This window comes from Plecotus auritus (genome assembly GCF_963455305.1).
Source record: "Plecotus auritus genome assembly, chromosome: 1".
Lineage (NCBI taxonomy): Eukaryota > Metazoa > Chordata > Mammalia > Chiroptera > Vespertilionidae > Plecotus > Plecotus auritus.
Window position 1 is genome coordinate 85,080,348 of NC_137770.1, and position 27,977 is coordinate 85,108,324.

The following is a 27,977-nucleotide window of genomic DNA, read 5'->3' on the forward strand; positions in this document are numbered from 1 at the left end:
CTCCTGGCCGGGGGCGACCCTCCGGCGCAGGAATGGGTCATGGTGCAAACCAAATCGAAGCCCCGGGTGCAGCGGCAGCGCCTGCAAGTGCAGCGCATCTTCAGAATCAAGCTGAACGCTTTCCAGAGCCGCCCAGACAGCCCCAATTTCTGGCTGCAGCTCGAGGGGCCCAGGGAGAACATGGGCAAAGCCAAGGTAAACAGCGTCTCCCCGCCCCCACCCGTCCCTTCCTGCCAGACCCCTCTCCCGCCCCGCTGCCAGCCGTGGAGACGAGGGTCCCCAAGGTACCCGACCTGGCTTTGGCAGTGTGAAGGGCAGGTCCTGGACACCCGCCCCCCCCCCCCCGCCCCTCCAGATCCGCAGCCTTGCTTCCTTCTCTCCGGCTCCTTCTTTCTTTCTGCCCCACCCCTCTCTTGAGTGTCACTTCTATCCTGAGAGAGGCACCGCGGGTGTGTACCCATGAGCCTTCCTTGGCCTGGGCCCCCGCACCCACGGCTCCCCTCCTCCATCGGGGGAACAGCTTAAGCTCCTGCATTTCTGTGGCCTGTGCAACACACCTCTTTGTTCTCCACCAAGACGATCCTTCTGTCTCCTTTTAAGTCTCCTTAAATCTTTGGAACCTCTCAGAGTGCTGGGACTCGAGGGGCCCTTAGAGATGCTACTAAAGCAGTGCCAGCATTTTACCGACTAGTTGTCGGGAACTGGAGAGGGTAAGGGGCCTGTCTGAGTGCTCAGGTCACATAGGTGGAGGCGGTGGGGGCTGGGACAGGAACCCAGAGCCTTGGGCTCCCTGCTCCACACTCTTTCAGGGGCTCAGGGTCGGGGTGCAGCTGCTCTGGAAGGCACCAGCCCTTAGGGATGGGTTGAAATCTGGGAAGAGGGCCGTGGGCTTTCATATTAAATGACTTCTGGATAAGCAGGTCATAGTGCTCCTCTCTGTATTCTCCCTGGCTTCTCTCTCAAGCTTCTCCTCCACTCTGGTCTCTCAAGTTCCCTTTGACCCCCCCAGTCATGGCCAAGGTCTCCTTCTTCCCCAGGATTCCTTTATCTTATCTTTTCCTGGTAGGAATGCTACAGCCTCCCTCTCCCCCAGACTGTACCAACGCACACTTCTTCCCCAGCTGCGTCTACACCAACATCCTAATTGGTCAAGGCCATGGGTGGGGGAGGCCCTAAGCACTGGCCAGCAGGCAGGCGGGCAGACAGGCTGGAAAGTTCCTCCCTCAGCCCCTCTGTTGAGCTGCTGTATCAGCAGTTTTTCCAATTCTGACAGAGGTGCTGGGGGAGGGAGGGGTGCTTGCCCAGAGAACAGATGTAGGAGCCCCTGAGATGAAGACTTTCAGGGTGGGTTAACAAGAGGAGCCTTTTGGGTGGGCTGTTTTGGGTTCTTAATCTTTTTGTTGCTTTGAACTGCAACAGCTCACCCTTGCATGTTATTAGCGCTTTCTGAGGTGCCCTGCTCCCCTGCTCCCTGCTTAAATCCTGGATCACGTAAATCTCCAGGCCTGTCTGCTCCTGCTCCCGCTCCCACTGCCTAGTAGATCCCTAGCAGAGGGATCCTCAGGGGTCCCTCCCTCACAGCCCAGGCCCTGCTAATGTGGCTCCCTCAGTTCCTCCACCCTGTTACCCTCTTCCCCTTTGTCTTCCCCTGGGGAGAGGCACTGTTTAAGATAGAAAAAGAGCATGAGGGGGTTCTAAGTAACTCCCTCCCTGATTTCACAGAATGAGCAGAAGGGCAGGGAGTATAAGGCGCTGTCCCAGGAGTTATGAGATCGGGGCTCAATTTGCTGTTACCAAGTCACACTGGGACAGAGGGGTATGGTGGGGAGAGTTTGAGATTGGGGTTAGCTACCTTCTAACTGCATCAAATCATTACCTTCCCTTGAGCCTATTTTCTCATCTATAAAATAACATAACACCCACTTCATGGAAGGGTTGTAAGAATCAGCTGAAATAATGCATGCTTACATACTTTTGCAAAATGTGGAAAGCTATAGAGTACAGATGTCAGTTATTGTAGTTAACTAGCTGTGTAACTTTGAGCAAGTCCTTTTCTCTCCCTTAGTCTCACTCTCTTTGTTTGTAAAGTGAGAAGCTTGGATTAAATGCTCTCTAAGGTCGAGCAATCTGATACAGGAGAATTTCCCAAGTATAAGGATGTATCGTGGTTTCCGTTTGGAGGTGCTGTGGCCAACCCCATTTCCAGCTATAGGGACACAATCATGCACTTTGTTAATGGGACGCTATACGCAGGCCAACTGGCAATGAGGTCTCAGTGAGATTGGAGGTTGCAGGATATGGAAGGGTTGAGGATGAGGATGGCAGGTTGGTGAGGGGAAAAAGGGTCAAGAAGGATATAGGCCTATCTGGAGAAGGGCCGGGTTGTGTTTCTATATCATATGTGGCTGGTTTTCCAGGAAAATCTCTGTAGAACTCTAGGGTGCCTTTACATTGTTTTGTCATGGTGGGATTTAAAAAATAAGGACATTGCCCTAGCTGGTTTGGCTCAGTGGATAGAGTGTTGGCCTGAGGACTGAAGGGTCCTGGGTTCGATTCTGGTCAAGGGCACATACATACCTGGGCTGTGGGCTTGATCCTTAGTAGGGGGTGTGCAGGAGGAGCTGATCAATGATTCTCTCTCATCATTGATGTTTCTATCTCTCTCCCTCTCCCTTCCTCTCTGAAATCAATAAAAATATATTTTTTAAAAAATAAGGACATTGCTGGAATTCATTCCCAGGCAACAAAAATAAATACTAAGGATGACTGACCTCTGGGGTGAAATCAGCAAGTGGAAAGGAAGGCTTTAATAATGATCCGAGTTGCCTAGGGACAAGCCCTCTGTCCTCCTGGGCAATGATGTGAGGAAGGTTTGGACTCACAGAGGAGAGATGACATGCTCCCTTCTCCCCTTCTTGGAGACTCTTTTAGAAGATGGGGAGGGAGGTGATGGGGAGCCAGAGACTGGGTTCAGGGAGCTGGGGAACAAGGTGTGGATTGCTGTCTTTTGGCTTGGCTGTCAGTTGGAAGTTCGTCTATTCCTACTCCGCACTAACAGTTGAGCACAGTACCATGGAAGTTGGTAGTGGCCAGGGGTGTGCTGAAGCTGGCCTTACTAAAATTTCAGGAAGTTTGCAAACTGGTAACATTCCATGGGTAGTTTGAAATCAGCCATGGGGGAGTCTTTACACCACAGAAATTGACAAATGCTACATATCAGAGCTACCCCCTAATTGTGTTGTGGGCATCTTACCCTTCTCCTTTATTTTAAACTTTTTTTCTTTTATCCAAGTAATTAACAATTTAAAAACCCAACACTTCTGAAAAAGTTCACAATAGAACACAGTGAATCCCTGCCTATCTTTCCCAACTCTGTCTTCAGTGTCCTTTCTTGAAGACAATGTTTACTCTGACATTTACACATCTCTACATTCCTAAAACAAAATTGTAGATACTGTTATCTTTTGATCAATCCATTTTAGATAATTTTTTTACTTCCTATTATTGAAGGTGAAGATTTGATTATTCCCAATATAATTATTTTTTAATTTTCTGTTCAATTTATATTTAGTATTTGCATCATTATGCCTTATGCAAATATTAACATCTAAGTGTACTATGATTACATTTTCTTTCTTTTTTATTTTACTGAGGTTTAGAACTTCTTGTTTTTTAATATGCTTGTTTTTCTTTGTATCTATTGATAATTTCTACAACTTTCAGTGGACATCCTTCCTTCTGTCTTGTCTGGTCTGCATAGCTGTCATCCTCAGATTTCTGTTTGCTGTCATTCTTGGCATCCCTTTGCCTTTTGTTGTTGTTAAATGTCTTATTTCCTGGGCTAAATACCTTTATTTTTCTTGGGTTGCTAGAGCACATCCATCAATAGCTTCATCAAACCCTAGCTGGTTTGGCTCAATGGATAGAGCTCCGGCCTGCAGACTGACAGGTCCTGGGTTTGATTCCAGTCAAAGGCCTGGGTTGCGGGCTTTATAGCCGGGAGAGGGAGTGCAGGAGGCAGCCGATCAATGACTCTTTCTTTCTCATCATTGATGCTTCTATCTCTCTCTCCCCTCTCCCTTCCTCTCTGAAATCAATAAAAATATGTTTTAAAAAATACTTCATCAAGATGAACGATGGAGCAGTGGTAAAGAGTATACTGATGACTGCTCTCAATGTGTTTGTCCCTTGAGTCCTTTCCTCCAATCTGAACTAGTTGTCCTCTATGCCTGCTGACAGTTGTCATCCTAGAACAGTTCCTGAGACATAAGTGCTCAATAATGATCTGTTGAGTGGATAAATAAATTCTGAAAATTCTCTTCATTATCATCCTGGAGATTGCCTTTGTTTTTTTTCCAATGTTGGTCTCCTTTCTTGTTTGCTGGGAAGTACTCTCCAGTAGCTTCCTGAGAAAGATTAGGAAGTAAAATGTTGGAGTTGTGTATCTGAAGGTCACTTGATTGATAGTTTGGCTGGCATCCTATATAATAAAAGAATAACATGCAAATTGATCATCACTCCAACACACACAAGATGGCCGCCCCCATGTGATCAAAGATGGCTGCCCCCATGTGGACACAAGATGGCCACCACAAGATGGCCAGTAGGGTAGGGCAGTTGTGGGCGATCAGGCCAGCAGGTGAGGGCAGTTGGGAGGGACCAGGCCTGAAAGGGAGGGCAGTTGTGAGCGATCAGGCCTACAGGGGAGGGCAGTTGGGGGCAACCAGGCCTGCAGGGGAGGGCAGTTGGGGGGGGGACCAGGCCTGTAGGGGAGGGCATTTGGGGGGGATGCAGGCCTGCAGGTGAGGGTAGTTAAGGGTGACCAGGCCATCAGGGGAGGGCAGTTGGGAGGGGACCAGGCCTGCAGGGGAGGGCATTTGGGGGGGATGCAGGCCTGCAGGGGAGGGTAGTTAAGGGTGACCGGGCCATCAAGGGAGGGCAGTTGGGGGGACCAGGCCTGCAGGGGAGGGAAGTTGGGGGTACCAGGCCGGCAGAGGAGGGCAGTTGGGGGGAACCAGGCCAGCAGGGGAGGGCAGTTGGGGGCGATCAGGCCTGCAGGGGAGGGCAGTTGGGGAGGACCAGGTCAGCAGGGGAGGGCAGTTTGGGGGGGACCACGCCTGCAGGGGAAGGCAGTTAGGGGCGACCAGGCTGGCAAAGGAGGACAGTTAGGGGTTACCAGGCCAGCAGGGGAGGGTTGTTAGGGGCAACCAGGCCAGCAGGGGAGCAGTTAGACGTTGATCGGGCTGGCAGGGGAGTGGTTAGGGGGTGATCAGGCTGGCAGGCATAAGCACTTAGGGGCAATCAGGCAGGCAGGCAGGCGAGTGGTTGGGAGCCAGCAGTCCTGGATTGTGAGAGGGCAGTTGGAGATCCCTCAAGGGGTCCCAGATTGGAGAGGGTGCAGGCTGGGTTGTGGGCCGCCCCCCATGCACAAATTTCGTGTACCAGGCCTCTCGTAGAATTATAAATGGGAAATTATTTTTCTTCAGAAGTGTAAAGACATTACTCCAAAGACTTCTTGCTTTTTAGATGTCTGAAACTATTCTGGGTCTCTGGTTCTTTTGTGTGCGAAGTTTTTCCTCTTTGAAAGTTTGTAGTTTCCCCAGCTGTTCTGAGGTTTCCCAGCAAGACCCCTTTGTGTAGATCTGTCTTCATCTATTGTTAGTTACTATTGTATTCGATGGGCCCTTCCATCTGGATACTCATGTTCTTCAGATCGAGGGCATTTTCTGGAAATACTTCGTGGATGATTTCTCCCTGTGTTTTCTATATTCTCTCTCTTGCTAGAACTCCTAATCAGATACTGGACTTTCTGGACTTACTGGCCAACTTTTCTTATTTTTTTCAACTTTGACTTTTTGCTTTGCTTTCTGGAGATTTCCTTTATCTTCCAATCCTTTTCTGGAGTCTTTAATTTCTGCCATCATATTTTTAATGTCTAAAAGTCATTTATGTTCTCTCTGAATTCTCTTTTAAAAAATGGTATCCTATTCTTGTTCCGTGTGTACAATATTCTCAATTATCTCTTTAAGGAGAATGATAGTAAACTTTCTGAAGTTTTCTTCTCCTTCCCTACTTTCTTTTTCTTCAAGTTGCTCCCCACCTCTTCCTATATATATTTTGCATATTTATCTCACATTAGTTTTCTTCATATGTTTGGTAATCTTTTCATGGTTAAGAGTAAAACCCAAAAAGCTAACTGGGAATTGAGACTGAGGCTTACTGACTTGGAACTTGGCTGTACGGATAACTGGGGACACTGTCTGTTAGGGAACCTGTTTGGTGGTCTTTGCTCTTGAGCTGGCTGGATTTCTAGAATGCATTTCTCTATTCTCTGTCCTGGAGCGTCAGGGTCTGGCTGCTGAATCTCTGAAAGAGAAGAATGAGTTTCTCTACATTCGGCCTTCATTGTAGACATCATATTTGGCCCTCCTCCCTTCCCCCATGTTTATTTTTTATGGTACTTACACTCTCAAGTATGCTGATAAACCTCTAATCCTAGGACCTGTTTTCAACTCTGTAGAGAGCAAGCCTCCAGTGGGTAGGGAGGTACTTGCCAAGCCTGTGTTATTCAAACAACTTTACCTCAGTTGGCCTTTAAATTTTTTTTTTTTTTTTTTTAATGTTCCCCTTCAATTCCAATTCCAGAGTTTCTTGGTGCCGTTTTCTGAGCCTTTTGTGTACTCTGCAGTGTAATTTTGGGTGGTTCTGGAAAGTAGACGATGAATGATAACTGACTTATGAGAAAGGAGAATCCTAATTCAGGTGTTAAATAATAAAGCAACTTGATCAGGTATAGAGCAGCATTAAACGATTTAGTGGTGTTTTTATTTAATTTACAATTTGACAAAGGACCTGTGGGACATTGGGCGCTATGTTTTTACAAACACACCATTCTTTTTCTGTGCTTATTTTGTTTCTGCCTCCTCTCTACTTCTTTTCCCCTTGGAGGAAAAAGGTCTGGGTAGGCTTTAAGCAGATAAAGTGCTCCAGGTATTTTCTGGATATAAAGGCCTGCTGTATACCTTTTCTTCTTCTTTTTCTTTTTTTTGCTTGAAACTATAAACATCATGGTTATACTTTGGAGTCAGAGTGGCTGAGTGTCCCAGCCTACTATCTGCGTAACATTGGGCCCATCCTTGCTCCTCTAAAATGGGGATGATAGTAATTTCCTTATAGGGCTGAGAGAGGAATAAATGAGATAATGTGTGGCACACAGTAAGTGTTCAATAAATATTCAGATTTATTCTTTTGAAAATTATTTCAATTCTTATATATCTTTTAGTTAAAAATATTGAACAGTTAATGGCACAATAAATATTTTAAGCTCTTTACACAAAGAGAAAGAAACCACCCACCATCTTCTTACCAGTACATCTCTTTGTGTTTACATATTGCTTTCACGTGGTTAGAATGTGGGGTGTATGGGATGGAGAGCTTGTTAAGGAGAGTGATCCCGTACCTGGTCAGATTCACCCTTGCCTGGCAGTGGGTCCAGCTGAGGTCCTGGGTGGGATGATGTTTTGAGATGGTTTTGGACTGATTAGAAAAGGGGTTAGACCTGGGTCTAACTGCTGGGGTGCATTTCGGTCCCTTTGGGGAAGGGTTGGCAGTTTAGGGCCTGGGTCAAATGGAAGAGGCAAACATAGGCCATTTCAGGGAAGAATGGGCTGGACACTGAGCAGAGAACCTGGAGCCGATTTCAGTGTAGCTGCTGGGGACCCAAAATGGAGCATTTATTTCTAGTGGAACTGTCAGGGGAGAGCAAGAAGATGACCGTTATCAACATGGTGATATGAAGTGACATGAGGGCGAATGTGGTCAACATGAGCTGGCTGATTAAGAGGGAATGCTCACGCTCCCTTGAAGCTCCTGGGATTGTCCTGGTAAAACTCAGCCATCTAGTGGAGGAACCCAACCTCTCCCATCCCAGCAACTGCTAAAAACTGAGTGTGTGCACCCTGTAAACAGGAGGACTTGGTCTGCCCAGAAAGCCAGAGGCCTTTCTTCTGGTTCAGCCATTGTGTATATCTGTGGGGTTCTCCTGGATGCTGGCCCAGTGACTTATCTCCTCCTCTCCTTCTCTGTCTGTTCTGGGTAACAGAGTTACCATGGTTACGGGTACTGATTGTGCCACAGTTCTGAAGGGGGATTAAGCCAGAATCCCACAAGATTACCCTATTGTCACTGTGTAGTCAGCCTGAGGAAATGGAAAGAACACCTGGTTTCAGGGTCAGACAGATGTGGCTTGTGGTCCTGGCCCAGTCACTCTTTAGCTGTGTGTCCTTGTACAAGTTGCATAGCCCTTCTGAGCCTGCAAAATGGGAATAGGCTGTGCCAAGCACTATTGGTGTTGCCATTTTCTGAACTTGGCCATTGATTTTTGAATCAATTAAAAAAACTATTATTCCCATTTTACTGCTGAGGGAATATAGGCACAGGGAGGATAAATAACTTGTCCCAGGTCACATAAGTGTCTGGCACCTGGAGGATGCAATACCCCTCCCGCTAGGTATTTCACAATTCTTGAATGCTTGGACTTTAGGTGTACCTTGTTTAACTTGTCATACAGGTGAAGAGGCTGAGACCATGCTTCTATCATTCCCTGGAAAGATGACAAATTTCCCACAATTAACCTGACCTACTGAGGTCACATTGAAAGTAGAACCAGGTCCTTGTCTCCAAACCCAGGTGCTCCCTTCCCTCCAGGCCTTCCCCATTCTGTCAGAGTTTCCTGGAAAGAAATGAGGGTGTGAGGGGGCAAGACCAGGGAGAGAGGGCCTGGCCCTGGGAAGTCATTGGCTTCTGGTAGGCTGGGGAAGGGCACCTGCTTGGTGAGGGATGGCCCTTCTGGGTTGGGGAGTGTGAGCCCGTGGCCGCCCCCTAAAGGAATGACTTCCTTTGTGTTCTCCCCACTGCGGCTTCAGGAGTATTTGAAGGGCCTGTGCAACCCAGAGCTGTGGAAGGAGGTTCGCTACCCACCAGCCCTGCACTGCGCCTTCCTTGGGGCCCAGGGCCTTTTCCTCGACTGCCTCTGCTGGAGTACCCAGGCTTACCTGGTGCCTGGCCCCACTGGCTCCCTAATGGTGGGCGGGCTGACCGAGTCTTTCATCATGACCCAGAACTGGCTGGAGGAGCTGGTGGGGCGACTGCGCTGGGGCCCTGCCCCTGTTTTCACCCCCCGGGGTATCTGGGAGGCTGAGGTGACCCGGGCCTTTGGGGCTTTGATCTGGATCCGTGGTGACCAGTATGCAGGGGACCTGCTGCAGCTGCCCCCAGCAGTCCAGGAGCTGCTGCTGAGCCTGGTGCGGGATGCTGCGGGCAAAGAGGACATCATCGAGTGGCTCGGCCGCCTTGGCACCTCCAACGCCCGCTCCGACCCGGAGGTCCTGATCTGCCCTTCACAGCAGCAGAAGGAAGGCTCGGCCATGACGTCTGTGGGTGATGGTCCTGGGCCTTTGCTGGAGATGAGGACCCTCCAGAATGGGAACACAGAAAATTCAAAGAGATTAACCAGCCTGGGAGCCACCCCAGGCCAGAAGGCACAGCAGGAGACAGCAAACCAGCTGGTACGGTAAGTTTTGGAGAATCAGTCTGTCTTCTATGCCCCTACCCCTACTCCCCCTCCCCAAGGAAATAATTTTGCACCTAACTGGCCTCCCCACCTTTTCAACAAACTTTGGCTTCCTCCAGGGTCGGTTCTAACAATCAAGGTGGTATGGACAGTGCTCACAAGGAAGGGCCAGTGCCAGCCGCCGGCAGCCAGGATCCTGCAAACCACTCACAAGCCTTGTCACAGCAGCGGCAGCTCCAGAGGGTGGAAGACAAACTCTCTTTCCAGCCTCCCGTGACAACCCTGGGTGTGTGCCCATCTTGGAAGGCCTGGGCTCCGGGGCCAGCCTTTGGGCCCTTGTGGCCAGGGACTATTGCTACGACCTTCTGGAGGATCAATGAACTGCATTCTCTCCACCTGGCCTGGCTCCTGTCCCAGGCGTGCTTCAGTTTCCCCTTCTGGCAGAGGCCTCTGGGCCCCATTCAGTTCAAGCTCCCAGGGCAGAATCCTTTGCCCTTAAACCTGGAGTGGAAGCAGAAGGAGCTGGTTCCTTTGCCCAGTGTGGAAAGCCCAGATGGGGGACCAGGAGGAGAGGCAGACCTACAGAATTGCCCAAGGCCAGAGATCCCCCCAAAAGTCATGAGTTTATTGGTGGTCTCAGGGGGCTCTGGTATAAAAGGCAAAGCTAGCCCAGGACTTCCACAGGTAGGGCCACCTTTGACCTCTACACCCCAACTCCAAGCTGGAAGTGAGCTGGGGGATCAAGGAAGTGTACAGTGGGATTGTAAGGGGCCAGAAGAGGGGCCCTTACCAGCACCAACCACAGGGCAAAGGGTGCCTGCAGCTCAAGAGAGGCCCGTGGGTCAAGGGGAGCCGATGGTTGAGTTAGTACCTGACACTCAAATAGTGCCTGATACTCTCGAAGTGCCCATGGCTGCAGCAGTGCCTAGAGCTCAAACCCCACCCAAAAATCAAGTGCTATCTGCAGCCCCCAAAGTGCCTACAGCCCAGATGATTCCCGCAGTCCACACAGAACCTGCAGCCCCCAAAGTGCCTTTGGCTCCAACAAAGCCAGCCACTCACGGGGGGCCCACAGCTCAAAAGGCAGCCGTGGGTCAACCGGCACCAGCAGCTCAAATGGTACCTGTGACTCCGAAAACCCCCACAGCTCAGAAAATCCCTGCAGCCAAAACATCACCTGCAGGTCCCAAAACACCCAAAGCTCAAACTGGGCCTGTGGCTAAAACAGGGTCTGCAGCTCCCAAAGCACCTGTGGCCCCCAAAACGCCTGCGGCCCCCAAAGCGCCTGCGGCCCCCAAAGCATCTACGGCCCCGAAAGCCTCCAGAGCTCCGAAAACACCTACAGCTCAGAAGGCGCTCACGGATCCAGGGACAGCACTGGATGCAGCCAAACTCCTGAGAGAGGTCCAGCCTTCATCAAGGGGCAGTGCTTCCTCCCCAAAGGGCCAGGGGGAGGCCAGGAGGCAGGGTCTCCAGTCCTGCAGCACCTTGGCTCCCAGTAGTAAGCACCAGCCTCAGGTGGGTGGACTCCTGGGGGCTTGGGAGGGGACCCCGAGGCAGCCACCTCGACAACCACAGGCGAACAGCACAGTGACCAGCTTTCAGAGGTACCATGAGGCCCTGAATACGCCCTTCGAGCTGAACCTGTCGGGAGAACCTGGGAACCAGGGGTTGCGGCGAGTGGTCATTGATGGCAGCAGCGTGGCCATGGTGTGAGTAGCATGAGGGTAGGCTGGGCATGCTGGGGAGCTGGGACAGGGCATCCCTGGGGCGACTGTGGGCACCCCGTTTTGACCTCTGTATAAGGGTGACATGGTTCAGATGGGGAAAAGCTGGAAGTGGCCCATGTTGAGTGGCTACTGCATGCTAGGCAGTGGGTGCGAGATTGTCACAGCAGCTCTCAGCTCTGCAAATGTAGGTTTCTGTTCTCCCTTGTTGACAAAAGTAGAAAAGATAGGTGATGAGTCTTGCCCAAGGCCCCAGAGCCAGTAAGCGTTCCAGCTGGTCTTTGGGTTCAGATTGTCCACTGCCGGGGTGCACACTCTTTCCACTGCAGCCTGCCTCACATAACATGGCATCAGTCAATCCCCAGCCAGGTGTCAAATGTTTAGCCTGAACCGTATGGCCCAGCACAGACCTCCTCTATGAAGTTTTTCCTGATCAAGCCTTAGAGGCCCTCTCTCCACAGCACTTACTGTGTGTATGTGTTAGCATGAATATATGTAAGACCACTTAATGTGCCAACATGGTAGAGTGTTATCTGTGCTGAGCACACTCCCAGCACAGTTGGTGGTCAGCAAATGTTTGTTTGCTTCCAGTTCTAACCTGAGCTCTTTGGGTGTAGAGGTTGCCTTCTTCCTCTTTGTGTCCTGCAGGCCCCTATACACCTGTGCACATGCACACACACGTAAAACACACAGGAGGTGAGCTCACCCAGTAGGTGCTCACAGAATGTTTAATGATGGAGGGAAGGGAGAGGGCATTGCTGGTGTCTGTGATGCTGATGCTGGTGCCCTGACATTGCCCACTGTGCTGCCCAGGCTCCGAGGGAGGGGTGGAGGCAGGGCCATTCCTTGGCAAGAAGTTGCTCCCTCACTTCTCACCACCCCCACAGACACGGCCTCCAGCACTTCTTCTCCTGCCGTGGCATTGCCATGGCAGTGCAGTATTTCTGGAACCGGGGACACCGAGAGGTCACTGTGTTTGTACCCACCTGGCAACTGAAGAAGAACCGGAGGGTGAGAGGTGAGCTGTCCACTCCGCCCCACAGCCCCTCCAGCAGCACCCAGCTTTTCCTTTCCCTGCCTCTCTGTCTGTATCATGGCCGTTTCCACTTAGCCCTTCCTCTGACGATCTCTACCTTTTGCCTCTCACTTCCAGAGAGCCACTTTCTGACGAAGCTGCATTCCCTCAAGATGCTTTCAATCACCCCCTCCCAGCTTGAGAATGGCAAGAAGATCACCACCTACGATTACAGGTGTGCCAGTCCCCAGGCCTTCTCTCTGTGGGGGCTCTGCGGTGGGGTGGTGTGTCAGGTGGAGTCCTGCCTCATCTGCTCTGTGTCCGAGGGGGCCATTTCAGAGAGGCTGGCACATGGCCTCTGTGCAGAGGGACACAGTGAGGAGAGGGCTCCCAGGTCGGCTCTACCTGAGGCCAGGGGCACTCCTGACTTTGGGACTCTGCAGCTCCATTTGCCTAGTTAACAGACTGTTTCCCCCCATGACCTGCGGACGGAGACCCACTGCTGTGGGTGGGTTAGCCCAGGTGACTCCTGACGCCTCGAGTGAGTTGCTCCCCCAAGCAGCTGGTTGAAGTTCATGTCTCAAGGAACTGCTCCAATGTTCCCCTTCTCCAGCCCTGGCACTGGGAGGAGAGGAGGTATGTGTGTGGCTGTATGTGGTTGGAGCTCTGGCTGGCCTCTGAAAATGATTAGACTGGCTCCATTTCCTAGCTAAAGCCCGAATGCCTCCCTACTTGTCAGCCCTAACGCCCAGTCCCCAGCCTGGCTGCACACAGTGTGAACAGGGGCGTCTGCGATGCTGTCGCTGCGGGGGCAGGGAGGCCCGTAGTCACTGGTTCTGGTCTGGAGTCCAGGCCCGGCAGACACAGGTTTTGGTGTCACTTAGGCTCCTCCCATGCCGGGCAGGGAGAAATTCTGTTCCTTCTCATTTTTCCAAGACTGACACCCTTCAGACCTGGGAAGGGCTGGGCAAGGCAGCTCAGGCATCTCTCCTTCAAGAGCAAGCCCCTGGGTGAGGTGTTTAAGTGCCTCTAGATGCAGGCGTGGGTTCGAGGGAAGACGGCTTTTCTGCAGGAGGCCCCTCTGCTGGGCACTAGTGGAATAGCATGCTTTCAGCGATTGAGAAGGGGTCCTTGTGAAATAGGTTTGTTTCTTCAGGTGTGTTTTTATATGTGTATACATACATACACACATATGTGCCTTGGCATGTACATGACTGTTATGTGTTGGTGAAGAATAATAATGGAAAATGTGTGTATATGCTGTGTGGCAGATGCTGAGATAGAGGTTTCAATGTGTCGTCATTCAGTTCAGTCCTCACAGCAGTAGAGGGGAGGCATTTATGTTTTACAGATGCAGAAACTGAAGCAGTAAAATGCATGTGTGGATGGGAATGAGTGTGTGGGTTTATGTGGGTGTCTCTGCATGTGTATGTGAATTCCTACATGTAAAATGGGGGTCTGTGTTTGAATAAACAGTTGGGAGGTGTACATTCCCAGTTCACCCTCCCAGGGGCTAGTGGTGACCCCAAATAGCTGCATAGATGAGGGGAAGGGCTCCTGAGCCCTGGCTTCCCAACGACCAGGGGCAGCCTTTGTCCAACACAAAGTAAAGCTGCAAGTTCTTTTTCCCTGGAGGCCCAGGGAAGGGAGGGCTGGTTACTGGGTCTTAGTGACTTTCGCTCTCCTTGCAGGTTCATGGTAAAGCTGGCAGAGGAGACAGACGGCATCATCGTCACCAACGAGCAGCTTCACATCCTGATGAATAATTCCAAGAAGCTGATGGTCAAAGATCGGTGAGGTGGCTGAGAGGGGGCTGGGCTGTTCCTTCCCCTTGGGTGTCAGGCAGCCTGTGGCCGTGGGGTACTGGGGCAGTGAGAGCATCCTTGGGCCCGTGCCCACCAGCACCTGCCGGGAGGAGAGGTGGGTCTGGGCCCCTGTGGAGACGCCCAGGCAGCAATGGGGTGTGGGCGGGTCACGGGCTCCTCTGTGACTGTGCCTCCTCTCTTAAGCCTGCTGCCCTTCACCTTTGCGGGGAATCTGTTCATGGTGCCCGATGACCCCCTGGGCCGGGATGGCCCCACCCTGGATGAATTTCTGAGGAAGCCAAACAGGTAATGGGCCTCCCTGCATCCCAGCCCCTCCTGGGACTGATTAGAAACTTGCCCTAAGTGCTGGCCAGCATTTGTTTAGTGTTTAACAGTGAGCAGAGTGATTTGACTCCTTCAGGTTTTCACACTTCTCCCACTTATTTGCACATCCACAAACCACTGCCAGTATGGTTTTGCACACACACGTTAATACTATATGTATGCTTCAACAACAGGCATTTGTACTCAATTTTTATTGTTTTTTTCCCAGATGTTAATCCACGTGGCTCACTTTAACGGCCGTGTGGTATTCCATTACAGGAGTACCCAGCAGTTATCGGATCTCTGTGGAGGGCCATTGACGGTTTTCTTGTTATGCCATTGGGACCAGTGCTGCAGTGAGCAGCCTCGTTCTTGTTCCATTGTGTACAAGGGCAGCGGTGTCTAGAGTCTATGCCAAGTAGAATTTATTCCATATTTATTATCCCCTTCGGTCCTTACAACCTGAATTATACATACATGGCCACTATCCTCATTTTACAGATGAGAAATCTGAGACTCTAGTACTTTCCTAAGGTCCCTTTGCTGGTGGCAGCAGAACTGGTTTGCAGTAACTCCAGTCCTGTGGCCATCGCCCCTCCGAGTCACCTTGCTGCCCATCTCCTAATTCCCTGAGCCCAGCAGGGGACTGTGGTGGACCTTCTGGGCATGGCACCGCTTCCTGGGCCAGGTGCTCCCAGTCCCATTTCCCCTGTTTGGAAAAAAAGTGATTTGGTCGAGGTTTGTCTTCTGGCTTCTCCAAAAATGTTGTCAGACCTCCTTCCCTCTCCCCAGTCCCCTCCCCCACCCCGCCCCGCCTCTCTCTTTTTTAATGCACATCCTGCTGTGTCACCATGTAAAATGTGTTTGAGTTGGGGCCAAAGTTTCAAAGCTTCCACCCTCCCACCCTTTTTTCTCTGAGATCACTGGGGCCCCTTTCCACCCTTTTTTTGTTTGTCTCTTAAAAAAATTAAAAAAAATTCTTTATTGTTGAAAGCATTACATTTGTCCCCCTTTTTCCTCATTGTCTGTGTCCATGGGCTATGCATTTATGCATACAAGGTCCTTGGTTGATTACCCCTCGCCCATCTTCCCTCTGAGTTTCCATACTCTGTTCCATGCTTCCATGTCTCTGGATCCACTCCGTTCATCAGTTTATTTTGTTATTTAGATTCCACTTATGAGTGAGATCATGTGATACTTGTCTTTCTCTGACTGACTTATTTCACTTAGCATGATAAAATATTTTTATTGTTGAAAGTATTACAGATGTCCCCTTCCCCGCCACATTGACCCCCTTCCCTGCCTCTCCTCCCAGACCTTCACCACACTGTTGTCTGTGTCCATGGATTATGCATATATGGTTAATCTCTCCCCACCCACCCACCACCACCTTCCCTCTGAGACTCATCAGTCTGTTCCATGCTTCTATGTCTCTGGATCTATTTTGTTCATCTGTTTACTTTGTTCATTAGATTCCACATATATGTGAGATCATGTGATACTTATCTTTCTCTGACTGGCTTATTTCACTTGGCAAAATACTCTCCAGGTCCCTCCATGCTGTCTCAAAGGATAAGAGATCCTTCTTTTTTACTGCTGCATAGTATTCCATGGTGTAAATGTATCACAGCTTTTTTATCCACTCATCTACTGATGGGCACTTCGGCTTTTTCCAGACCTTAGCTATTGTAAATTGTGCTGCTATGAACATAAGGGCACATATATTCTTTTCTGATTGGTATTTTGGGTTTCTTAGGATATATTCCTGGAAGTGGGATCACTGGGTCAAATGGCAGTTCATATTTAATTTTTGAGGAAACTTCATACATTCTGCATTCCCACCAGCAGTGTACTAGGATTCCCTTTTCTCCACATCTTCGCCAGTACTTGTCATTTGTTGCTTTGTGGAAAGTAGCCATTCTGACAGGTGTGAAGTGATACCTCATTGTCATTTTAATTTGCATCTCTCTGATGATCAGTGACTTTGAGCATTTTTTCATATGTCTCTCGGCCATCTGTATGTCCACTTTGGAGAAATGTCTATTTAGGTCCTTTGCCCATTTTTTAATTGGATTGTTTGTCTTCCTTTTGTTAATTTGTATGAGTTCCTTATATACTTTGGCTATTAACCCCTTATCAGATGTATCACTGGCAAATGTGTTCTCCCATACAGTGGACTCCTTTTTCATTTTGTTGATTGTTTCTTTTGCTGTGCAGAGCTTTTCATTTTGATGTAGTCCCATTTTATTTTCTCCTGTGTTTCCCTTGCCCTAGAAGACATATCAGCAAACATACTGGTATGAGAGATGTTTGAGATTTTGTAGCCTATGGTTTCTTATAGGATTTTAAGGGTTTCACTACTTATATTTAAGTATTTTATCCATTTTCAGTTTATTCTTTTTTTTAAAAAACATATTTTATTGATTTTTACAGAGAGGAAGGGAGAGGGATAGAGAGTTAGAAACATCGATGAGAGAGAAACATCGATCAGCTGCCTCCTGCACACCTCCTACTGGGGATGTGCCCGCAACCAAGGTACATGCCCTTGACCAGAATCAAACCTGGGACCCTTCAGTCCGCAGGCAGACGCTCTATCCACTGAGCCAAACCGGTTAGGGCTATTCTTGATTGCATTAAATCTATAGACTGCTTTGGGTAGTATTTTATTTATTTTTCTTTTTAATTATTTTTTAAAATATTTTTATTGATTTCAGAGAGGAAGAGAGAGAGAGAGAGAGAGAGAGAGAGAGAGAGAGAGAGAGAGAGAGAGAGAGAGAGAGAGAGAGAAACAACTCTGGGGATCAAACCTGCAACCCAGGCATGTGCGCTGACTGGGAATTGAACCGTGACCTCTGGTTCATAGGTTGATGCTCAACCACTGAGCCTTGTCAGCTGGGCAGGCCATTTTACTGATGTTAATTCTTCCAACCCATGAACATGGAATATTCTTTTGCTTGTTTATATATTTTTCTATCTTTTTTCATCATCCTGTAGTTTTCTGAGTATAGGTCTTTTACCTCCTTGATTAAGTCGATTCCTAAGAATCTTTTTTTTAGTTTCTCTTTCTGAGAGATCATTATTGGTGTATAAAAATGCCATTGATTTATGGGTATTAATTTTGTATCATGCTACATTGCCAAGTTCATTTATTAAATCTAGTAGTTTTTTGGTGGAGTCTTTAGGGTTTTCTATTTACATTATCATGCATGTCATATGTGAATAACAGTTTTACTTCCTCCTTTCCAATTTGGATGCCTTTTATGTTTTCTTCTTGTCTGATCACTGTGGCTAGGACTTCCAGTACTATGTTGAATAAGAGTGGTGAAAGCAGACATCCCTGTCTTGTTCCTGTTCTTAGGTGAAATGGTTTTAGTATTTTTTTTTTCTTTTCTAAATTTTTATTGATTTCAGAGAGGAAAAGAGAGGGAGAGAGAGATAGAAACATCAATGATGAGCTCATTGATCGGCTGCCTCCTTCATGCCCCCTACTGGGGATCGAGCCCACAACCAGGCATGTGCCCTTGATCGGAATTGAACCTGGGACCCTTCCGTCTGCAGGCTGATGCTCTACCTACTGAGCCAAACCAGCTAGGGCTGGCCTGCAATTCTCTTTCTTTGTAGTGTCTTTATCTGGTTTTGGAATTAGGATAATGCTGGCATCATAAAAAGAGCTTGGAAGTGTTCCTTCTTCTTGGATTTTTTGTAATAGTTTGAGGAGGAGAGATGTTAATTCTTTGAATGTTTGGTAAATGTCCCCGGTGAAGCCATCCGGACCAGGGCTTTTGTTTGCTGGGAGTGTTTTGATTACTGCTTCAATTTCATCAGTTGTTATTGTTCTTTTTATGCTTGCTGATTCTTCCTGATTCAGTTTTGGAAGGTTGTATTTTTCTGGGAATTTGTCCATTTCATCCCCATTGTTCAGTTTGTTGGCATATAGTTGTTCATAGTATTTGCTTACAATCTTTTGTATTTCTGTGGTGTCAGTTGTTACTTCACTTCTTTCATTTCTGATTTTATTTATTTTGGTCCTCTCTCTTTGTTTCTTGATGAGTCTGGCTAATGGTTTATCAATCTTGTTTATCTTTTCAAACCACCAGCTCTTGGTTTTCTTGACCTTTTGCATTATTTTTTTAGTCTCTATATCATTTATTTCTGTTCTAATCTTTATTATTTCCTTCCTTCTACTTACTCTGGGCTTTTTAGTTGTTCTCTTTCTAACTGTTTAAGTTGTAGGGTTAGATAATTTATTAAAAGTTTTTTTTTTTTTTTTAAGGCAGGCCTGTAGTGCTACGAACTTCCCCCTAAGGACTGCATTCACTGTGTCCCATAGATTTTAGGTTGTTGTATGTTCATTTTCATTTGTTTCCAGGAAGTTTTTTATTTCTTCCTTGATCTCATTGGTAACCCATTCATTGTTTAATAGCATGCTATTTAGCCTCCATGTGTTTGAATGTTTTTGAGTGTTTTTACTGTAGTTGATTTCTAATTTCATTCCATTGTGATCTGAGAAGATGCTTGATATTATTTCTGTCTTCTTGAATTTGTAGAGACTTGAGTTGTGTCCTAACATGTGGTCTATCTTTGAGAATGTTCCATGTGTACTTGAGAAGAATGTATATTCTGCAGCTTTGGGGTGAAATTTTCTGTTAATGTCAATTAAATATATCTGACCTAGTGTGTCATTTAGAGACACTCTTTCCTTGTTGATTTTTGTCTGGAAGATCTATCTAGTGAAGTTGGTGGGGTGTTAAAGTCCCCTACTAAGAATATATTGTTGTCCATTTTTTTATTAAAGTCCTCCAGAAGTTTTTGTTTTTTAACATATATTTAGCTGCTCCTATACAGGGTGCATATATGTTTGCCAGGGTTATATCCTCTTGTATCAATCCCTTTAGTATTATATAGAGACCTTAATTGTCTCTTGTCATGGCCTTCATTTTGAAGTCTCTTTTGTCAGATATGAGTATTGCTACCACAGCTTTTTCTTCATTTCCATTTGCATGGAAAAATTTTTTCCATCCCTTCATTCTCATCCTGTGTGAGTCTTTTGTTCTGAGGTGGGACTCTTGTGGACAGCATATATTTGGGGCATATTTTTATATTTATTCAGCTACTCTATGTATTTAATCCATTTACATTGAATGTTATTATTAATAGGTATTCATTTATTGCCATTTTAATTCTGTATGCCTATGTTTCTCTCTCTCTCTATTTCTTATTATTACAGCAGTCCCTTTAACATTTCTTGCAATGCTGGTTTGGTGGTGATAAACTACTTTGGCCTTTCTTTGTCCAGGGTGCTCTTTATTTCACCATCTATTTTGAATGATATATAGCCTTGGTAGATAGAGTAGTTTTGGTTTCAGATCCTTGCTTTTCATTACCTTGAATACTTTATGCCACTCCCTTCTGGCCTGTAGAGTTTCTGATGAGAAAGCAGGTGACAGGCTTATGGAGCTCCTTCATAGGTCACAAGTTGCTTTTCTCTTGCTGCCTTTAAGATTCTCTTGTTGTCTTTAATTTTTGGCATTTTGATTATAATGTGTCTGGGTGTGGGCCATTTTGGGTTCTTTTTGCTTGGGACTGTCTGTGCCTCCTGAACTTGTGTGACTTTTTCCTTTACCAGATTAGGGATGTTTTCTGCCTTTATTTCTTCAAACAGATTCTCTATCCCTTGCTCACTTTCTTCCCCTTCTGGTACTCCTATAATGCAAATATTGTTACATTTTATGTTGTCCCACAGCTCCCTTAAGCTGTCCTGTTTTTTAATTGGTTTTGCTTTTTGGCTCTCTGAGTGATTTTTTTTTTCTACCCTGTCTTCTAATTCGCTGACATGATCCTTGGCTTCCTCTAACCTTCTGTTTATTCCTTCCAATGTAGTCTTATTTATTTATTTATTCTCACACGAGGATATTTTTCCATTGATTTCTAGAGAGAGTGAAAGGGAAGGGGAGAGACAGAGAGAGAGTTACATTGATGTGAAAGAGACACATTGGTTGCCTCTTGCATGTGCCCTGGGTGGGGACTGGGTATCGAGCCTGCAACCAAGGTACATGCCCTTGTACTGGAATCAAACCTAAGACCCCTCAGTCTGCAGGCTGACACTTTATCCATTGAACCAAAGTGGCCAGGACCCAATGTATTCTTTATTACTGCTATGTCATTCTTCATTTCAGACTGGTCATTTTTCATAGCTTCTATATCTTTTTGCATGCTGTTGAGCATCCTTATAATCATTATTCTGAACTCTCTGTCTGATAAATTACTTATTTCCATTTCATTTGGCTATTTTACTGGATAATTCTCTTGTCCTTTCATTTGGGGATTTTTTTGTCTTCCCATTTTGGCTGCCTGTTTGGGTTTGTTTCTATATATTAGGTACATCTGCTATGACTCCCAGTCTCTTCGGAGGGTCTCTGTGCAGGACAATGTCAGATGCTGTTTGTGACTAGCCCTGAGTACCCTGTTTGGAGGTATAAGCAATCCACCACTGTGACTCCCTCTGCCAGGGCTGGATGAGTTTGGAAAAGACCAAGCTTGGCTTTTCCTAGCCCTGGATCCAGAAGCAGATCAGGCAAAAACTCAAAGCACCCAGAGATCCACCTCTGCCAGCAGGCTGATTGTTATTCTCAGTCTCTTAATTAGCCTCAGGCTGTAGACCACAGCAAGATGTAAACTCAGCAGGTTTTCCCAACAGGGTGGAGCAAGTGTTCCTCCCCCAGGCAAAAGCTGCCTGGATGGTTAAGGTCTGCCTGAGAAAGGTGTCCTCTGCAGTATGAGGGAATGACTCAGCACAGGAATCCAGGTGGCTGCCCTCAAGTTCTAGCCCCAGAGCCCTGAACCCTGGATTCTCCTCACACAGCGCTAGTTCACTCTGCCCTCCCTCTGCTGAAGCCTAAGGTGAGTGGCTACACAGGAAATTTTGTGTGTTGGCCATTTAAGAGGGTGCCTGCATTTCCAGCTGTCTCTCTCTGGCAGACAGCATCCCTGCTGCTTTTTGCAGCCAGATGTTATGTGGGCACCTTTCTTGGTTTTGATCCTCTGGGCTGGGGAGCCCAGCTTGAGGTTTAGCTTCCAGAGTTCTCAGTGGGAACCCCTCACAGCTGAGATATCCCTCTGGAACTTCAGCTTCTGACTGTGGGAGCTCGGCTAGCCCTTCTGTGCCTCCACACTTCCAGCCAGACTCTATGCGGTCTCCACTTTCCATCCTTGGTTATCAGGGTTCTCTCAAGCTAGTCTTCAGTTGATTATTCAGGATGGTTTTTCTATATTTTAGTTGTATACCCAGTTTGGTCCTGGGAGAGTGTCAGTGCAGCTTCTATTTAATCTGTCACCATCTTGGAATCCTCTCCTTCCCTCTCTTGACCTCTCCTTGGCTTGCTCATCCTGGGGTCAGGTTGGAAGCACCAGTCATCTAATTCTTATCAACCACTGACTTAAAACTGATTGAAAATGTCACTTGGTCAATGAAGTTTTGACTGTATAAGGCTTCAAAGCAAGGAAGAATCTCATATTGAGGCCTGGTACATGGGGGAGGAAGGGGAAGTACTTGCAGGCATGGTCCTGACTGAGGCTCTAGTATGTCGGAGGCTGGCACTCTGCCCAGCTTCAGGGATACTGAGAAATGGGGTGGAGCTCCAAAGGGTTTCCACAGGTGTGGTTTCCCCTTGGATGACCTCGGGGGCGGGCTTTCTCCCTCCCTATTGCATCAGTACCTCTGCTCTGCTGTTTTGGTGCAGGTTGGACACTGACATTGGCAACTTCCTGAAGGTGTGGAAGGCTCTTCCTCCCAGCTCAGCCAGGATCTCTGAGCTGAGTGATACCGCCAATTCAGGGCCCCTGGAGAGTCCTCAGAAAGTGGAAGAAGTTAGGGAGGAGAAGGAAGAGAGGCAGGATGAAGAGCCAGAGCTGAGGGAGAGACAGGACGAGGAGCAGAGGGAGGAGCAGGACACACAGAGGCCAGCCGAGGAAGAGGACCAGGACTCCTCGCTGGCATCGGTGTTCGAGTCTGAGTGCCCCTCCCTTTCAGAGGAAATCCTCCGGTGCCTCAGCCTCCACGATCCCCTCGATGAAGCCCTTGACATCGATCTCCTTCCAGTGGTGGCTTCTCCGTCCCTAGGTATCCCCTGGGATGGGAAGGCTCCCTGCCAGCAGGTTCTTGCCCACCTGGCCCAGATGACCATCCCCAGGAACTTCACTGCACTCTCCTTCTTCATGGGATTTATGGACTCCCACCGGGAAGTCATCCCCGACTACGAAGCCCTTGTGGGCCCACTACACAGCCTCCTCAAGCAGAAGCCAGACTGGCAATGGCACCAGGAGCATGAGAAGGCCTTCCTGGCCCTGAAGCGAGCCCTGGTATCTGCCCTCTGCCTGAAGGCCCCTGACTCTCAGCTGCCCTTTTACCTGGAGGTGATGGTGAGCCAAGTGGCCCTGACGGCCACTGTCTATCAGGAGAACTCAGGGAAAAAGCACCTCATTGCCTATACCTCGAAACCCCTCCTCCCCGACGAGGAGAGCGAGGGCCCCCAGTCGGGGGGGGACAGCCCCTACGCTGTGGCCTGGGCCCTCAAACACTTTTCCCGCTGCATTGGAGACATCCCAGTGGTCCTGGACCTTTCCTATGCTGCTCGGACCACTGTGGACCCTGAGGCATGGGAGGGCCACAGGCTTTCCAAAGCATGGTTGATCCGATGGGCCCTCTTGGTACAGGACAAAGGCAAGAGGGCACTGGAATTGACCCTTCTCCAGGGCCTTCTGGGGGAAAACCGACTGCTGACACCCTCATCCTCCATGCCTCGTTTCTTCCAGATTCTGCCTCCTTTCTCTGACCTGTCCACTTTTGTCTGCATCCACATGTCGGGCTATTGCTTTTACCGTGAGGATGAGTGGTGTGCTGGCTTTGGTCTCTATGTCCTGTCTCCCACCAGCCCACCTGTCTCCCTTTCCTTCTCTTGTTCACCTTACACACCCACCTATGCCCACCTGGCTGCCGTGGCCTGCGGCCTGGAGCGCTTCAGCCAGTCCCACTTCCCCGTGGTTTTCCTCACGCACTGCCACTGGGTCTTCAGTGTCCTCTGGGAGCTCCTGCCCCTGTGGAGGGCCCGGGGCTTCCTGTCCTCTGATGGGTCCCCACTACCTCACCCGAGCCTGCTCTCCTACATCATATCCCTCACCTCTGGCCTCCCATCCCTTCCATTTATCTACCGAACCTCCTATCGTGGCTCCCTGTTTGCTGTGACAGTGGACAACCTGGCCAAGGAGGGTGCGCAGGGGGGCGGAGAGTTTTGGAATTTGCCAACGGATGTGCCAGTCCCCATAGTGTCTCCCCATACCATGGGCAAGAGGCCCAACTTGCTGGCATTACAGCTGAGTGACAGCACCCTGGCAGATGTCATTGCCAAACTTCGGGCTGGGCAGAAATTGTCCAATTCCTCACCCTTCAGTTCTGCCTCTAACTCACTCAGCCTGGATCAGGAGAGCGGCCTCCTTCTGTTCAAGGGAGATAAGAAGCCCAAGGTCTGGGTCGTCCCGAGGCAGCTCCGGAGGGATCTGATTTTCTCTGTGCATGACCTCCCCATGGGGGCTCACCAGAGGCCTGAGGAGACCTATAAGAAGTTGCGGTTGCTGGGGTGGTGGCCTGGGATGCAGGAGCATGTCAGAAATTATTGCAGGAGCTGCTTGTTCTGCATCCCCCGAAATCTCCTAGGCAATGAGTTGAAGGTTATCGAGTCCCTGTGGCCCCTCAGGTCGACTGCCCCCTGGTCAAACCTGCAGATTGAGGTGGTGGGCCCAGTCACTGTAAGTGAGGAGGGCCACAAGCATGTTCTGATTGTGGCTGACCCCAACACCAGGTGGGTGGAAGCATTCCCGCTGAAACCCTACACACACATGGCTGTGGCTCAAGTGCTGCTTCAGCATGTATTTGCAAGATGGGGTGTTCCCGTGAGGCTGGAGGCCACCCAAGGCCCCCAGTTTGCCCGGCATGTTCTGGTGAGCTGTGGGCTGGCCCTGGGAGCCCAGGCTACTTCCCTGAGTAGGGACCTCCAGTTTCCCTGTCTGATGAGCTCAGAGGCCTACTGGGAATTCAAGAGGGCCCTCAAGGAGTTTATCTTCTTGCACGGCAAGAAGTGGGCAGCTTCCCTGCCCTTGCTGCACCTGGCCTTCAGGGCCTCCTCCCCCCAGGCCACACCATTCCAGATCCTGACCGGGGGCCAGGAGAGGCTGATGGGACCCTTGTGGTGGGAGATGAGCAGTGCCAATATAGAAGGGCTCAAGATGGATGTCTTCCTGCTACAGCTTATGGGGGAGCTGCTGGAGCTCCACTGGAGGATGGCTGACAAGGTCAGTGAAAAGGTGGAAAATAGGCGTTTCAAGCGGGAGAGCCAGGAGAAAGAGTGGAATGTGGGCGACCAGGTCCTCTTGCTGTCCCTCCCCAGGAATGGCAGCAGTGCCAAATGGGTGGGTCCCTTCTATATCGGGGACCGGCTGAGCCTGTCTCTCTACAGGGTCTGGGGCTTCCCAACCCCAGAGAAGCTCGGGTGCATCTATCCGAGCAGTCTAATGAAGTCCTTTGCCAAGAGCGGCACCCCCCTGTCCTTCAAGGTCTTGGAGCAGTGAGCTGAAGCAGTGGGGGAGGCCCCACTCCCAGAGTCCTGGACAGCTGCTGCTAGGCCTCCCCCTACCCCTATCAGTGCTCTCAAAGCCCCCTGGGGGCCCCCTTTGTGCCTTTTGTGGAGAAGTTACTTCATAAAGCCTTGCTGAATTGCCTTGAACCGGGGACCAGCGTCCCTATGGAAATGTCCCCAGTGTGGGGTATTGCGAGAATCTGCTGTCAGATATGGGCCTCTGGCAGTTTCCCCTTACTAAGGTAGGCCAGGCTCAATGTCTTTCCCCAAGTATCCCCTTGACCCTGTCACACAGGTGAGGTGTACACACACACACACACACACACACACACACACACACACACACACAGAATTTGACTCCTGGCTACCTAACCATAAAACAGTGTGGCTCGGGACCTCAGAACCAGAACCACATTGCACTCTCAAACAAAAACCTCGAATGTAGACTCCTCTCCCCCGACCTTCATTTGGGGACCCTTTGCCCTTGTAGTTGTCACAGTTGACACAAATCCACACGGGCTGTGGAGAGGCAGCCTCTTCCCATTCTCATGGCCAGCTTCTTGGCCAGGCTAGGCCTGTCCCCTGTCCAGGAAGGGCTGGCAGTCCTGGGCCCTGAGGCTTGGAGCTGGGGTGGGAGGGCGGGCTTGTCAGTACAGAAAGGCAAGGGGGAGACTGAGTCAGCCTACCTCATTTGACTCCAGCTAATGGAGATAATGCTGACCCCTGCTGTGATGGTATTAACCCCACAGGAATCAAGGATCTTGATGCCAAGTGTGGCACGTCTACCTGAAGAGCTGCTTCAACTAGACCAAGGGGCCCAGGCCTCTCTTTCAAGGGGGAGTATGTCTGAAATGAGCAGTGTGGCAGACGGTGAGGTGCTGATGTGGCTCTACCTCCCAACCCCACCCCAAAGCCCACAGCCCTCTCCTCCTCCTGCCTCCACTGTGCCCTGAATCCCCAGTCCCCACATAGTGTGTGACTGCTGTGGTTGGATCACCCCCATCCCCTGGACCTGCTTTCTGTGTAGAGCAAAACCTGGGCTCTGTCCGAGCACTCTGCAATGATTGCTCTTATAGCAAGAGTGAGTTCTCATAGGTGTGTGTGCTTACACTCACCCTCTGACTTGCTGCCACCACTGACAAAATGAACTCCAGGGAAGGCCAGCACTATAGCCCTCTGCCTGGGCCTCTGAGTTTTATTTCTCCAAAGCTGAGCCGGTCTCCTGGCCTAGCTCAGGTTGCCAACACACTTGGCATTGCAAGAGCCAGAGTAGAACCTGCCACAGAGTAGAATTTGCTTGTTTCACAGCCAAAGAAATGCCCAGAGAGGGAAAGTGACTTGTCCCAAGTCAAATAATAGTTTGTGGCTAAGCCGGGACTAGGATTAAACTTCCTGACTCTCAGTTCACCATAGACAGGAAGGGTTCTGGTGACAGGTTCAAGTCAGAGAATCCCTCAAAATCCTATACTTATATCCTCTCCAACTCCCCATTTCCCATATCTTGTTGACAAACTACTAAATGTTGCCCCTTAAACCATTTCCAGATGTTAATTCTGTTCAGGAAAGAATGCTTGGATGACATGAGAAATTGAAAGGTGAGCTGTGGGAGTTTTAGCAGATACCCTCTTTCCTTTCCCTCCCCTCCCACTTCTCTTCCCTCTCCCTCTAATGGTATGGCCAACCTCATTTTCCTTCTCCAGTGCTATACCCATTCCTCCTGTTAACCACACTTATGATCCAATACCCTTTTATTTTTCATTTGATTTATCAATAAACAGACCAATATGGAGCCAGTGTCCAGTTCTTTTTTTAAAAAATATATTTTTACTAATTGCAGAGATGAAGGGGAGGGAGAGAGAGATAGAAACATCAATGTTGATAATAATTGATCCGCTGCCTCCTGCACACCCCCTACTAGGGATCGAGCCCACAACCCAGGCATGTGTCCTTGACCAGAATTGAACTTGGGACCCTTCAGTCTGTAGGCCAATGCTCTATCCACTGAGCCAAACCGGCTAGGGCCCAGTTCTTTTTTAGCTTCATTTCAATTATGGGAGTGAGTAGGTTGGGGGGCAGCTGTGAGGCATGGCTGCTGCATGTTACCAGGCCAACTTGCAAATTTGAAGACTGGAGAGCACCTTTTCAAGTTCATCTTACCCAGCTCTTACAGACCAGACCAGACCAGCACCCAGGTAAGTGATCTGAAGGCCCATTGCTGGTTCATGGCAGGGCCAGGAGAAAAGCCCAGGCTGTGGTTTCCCAGCTGGTGCTCTTTCCAGTTTAGGTCTTGAAAATGGGCAGGATGAGATTTCTCTTCTTCACTGTTGAACAATTTACACCGAGATTGAAGATTCCTCCTATTTTTAAAGGAGTGAATTAAAAAAATTTGTCCACAGCTGAGCACACTGGGCACTGGACACTAGTCACTGCTTCTCTTGTTTATACCCATCACCTTTTTCCCTTCTCTCTGGTGGCACTGGTAGGTGGGTTCCCCAAGTCTCTAACAGAGAAATTACAAAGTCACCAGTATGCAGACAGTTCAATGACATAAGCAGACTATACAGAACTGTATCCCACACGGTATCCCGTCCCCACGCTAAAACATACATAAATTATCTGGTGAGATTAGGACGTCCCCTCAATTTTGTTTTTTTGTTTTGTTTTGTTTTTTGTTTTTTTAAATAAATCTTTATTCAGATTATTAAAATTGTTTCTCCTTTTCCCCCCCATAGCTCCCCTCCACCCGGTTCCCACCCCACCTTCTGCCCTTACCTCCCCCCCACTGTCCTCATCCATATGTGTATGATTTTTGTCCAGTCTCTTCCTGAACACCCCCATACCCCTTTCCCCCTGAGAATTATCAGTCCACTTCCTTTCTATGCCCCTGATTCTATTATAGTCACCAGA

At 48.9% G+C, this 27,977-nt stretch overlaps 1 protein-coding gene across 2 annotated transcripts; it reads left to right on the forward strand.

Annotated features, from left to right (window-relative positions):
* Positions 1 to 26,915, forward strand: NYNRIN (NYN domain and retroviral integrase containing). 2 transcript variants are annotated; one of them, XM_080673162.1, is made up of 8 exons: positions 1 to 195; positions 8,925 to 9,571; positions 9,691 to 11,283; positions 12,186 to 12,316; positions 12,452 to 12,548; positions 14,005 to 14,106; positions 14,323 to 14,424; positions 22,182 to 26,915. In XM_080673162.1, exons 1-8 carry the CDS (start codon positions 40 to 42, stop codon positions 25,060 to 25,062), a joined length of 5,709 nt encoding a protein of 1,902 aa, XP_080529288.1. In that variant the 5' UTR covers positions 1 to 39; the 3' UTR covers positions 25,063 to 26,915. The 2 variants fall into 2 exon arrangements, with proteins under 2 accessions (XP_080529288.1, XP_080529289.1); XM_080673163.1 differs by having other exon boundaries at positions 9,246 to 9,571.
* The last annotated feature ends 1,062 nt before the right edge of the window (positions 26,916 to 27,977 follow it).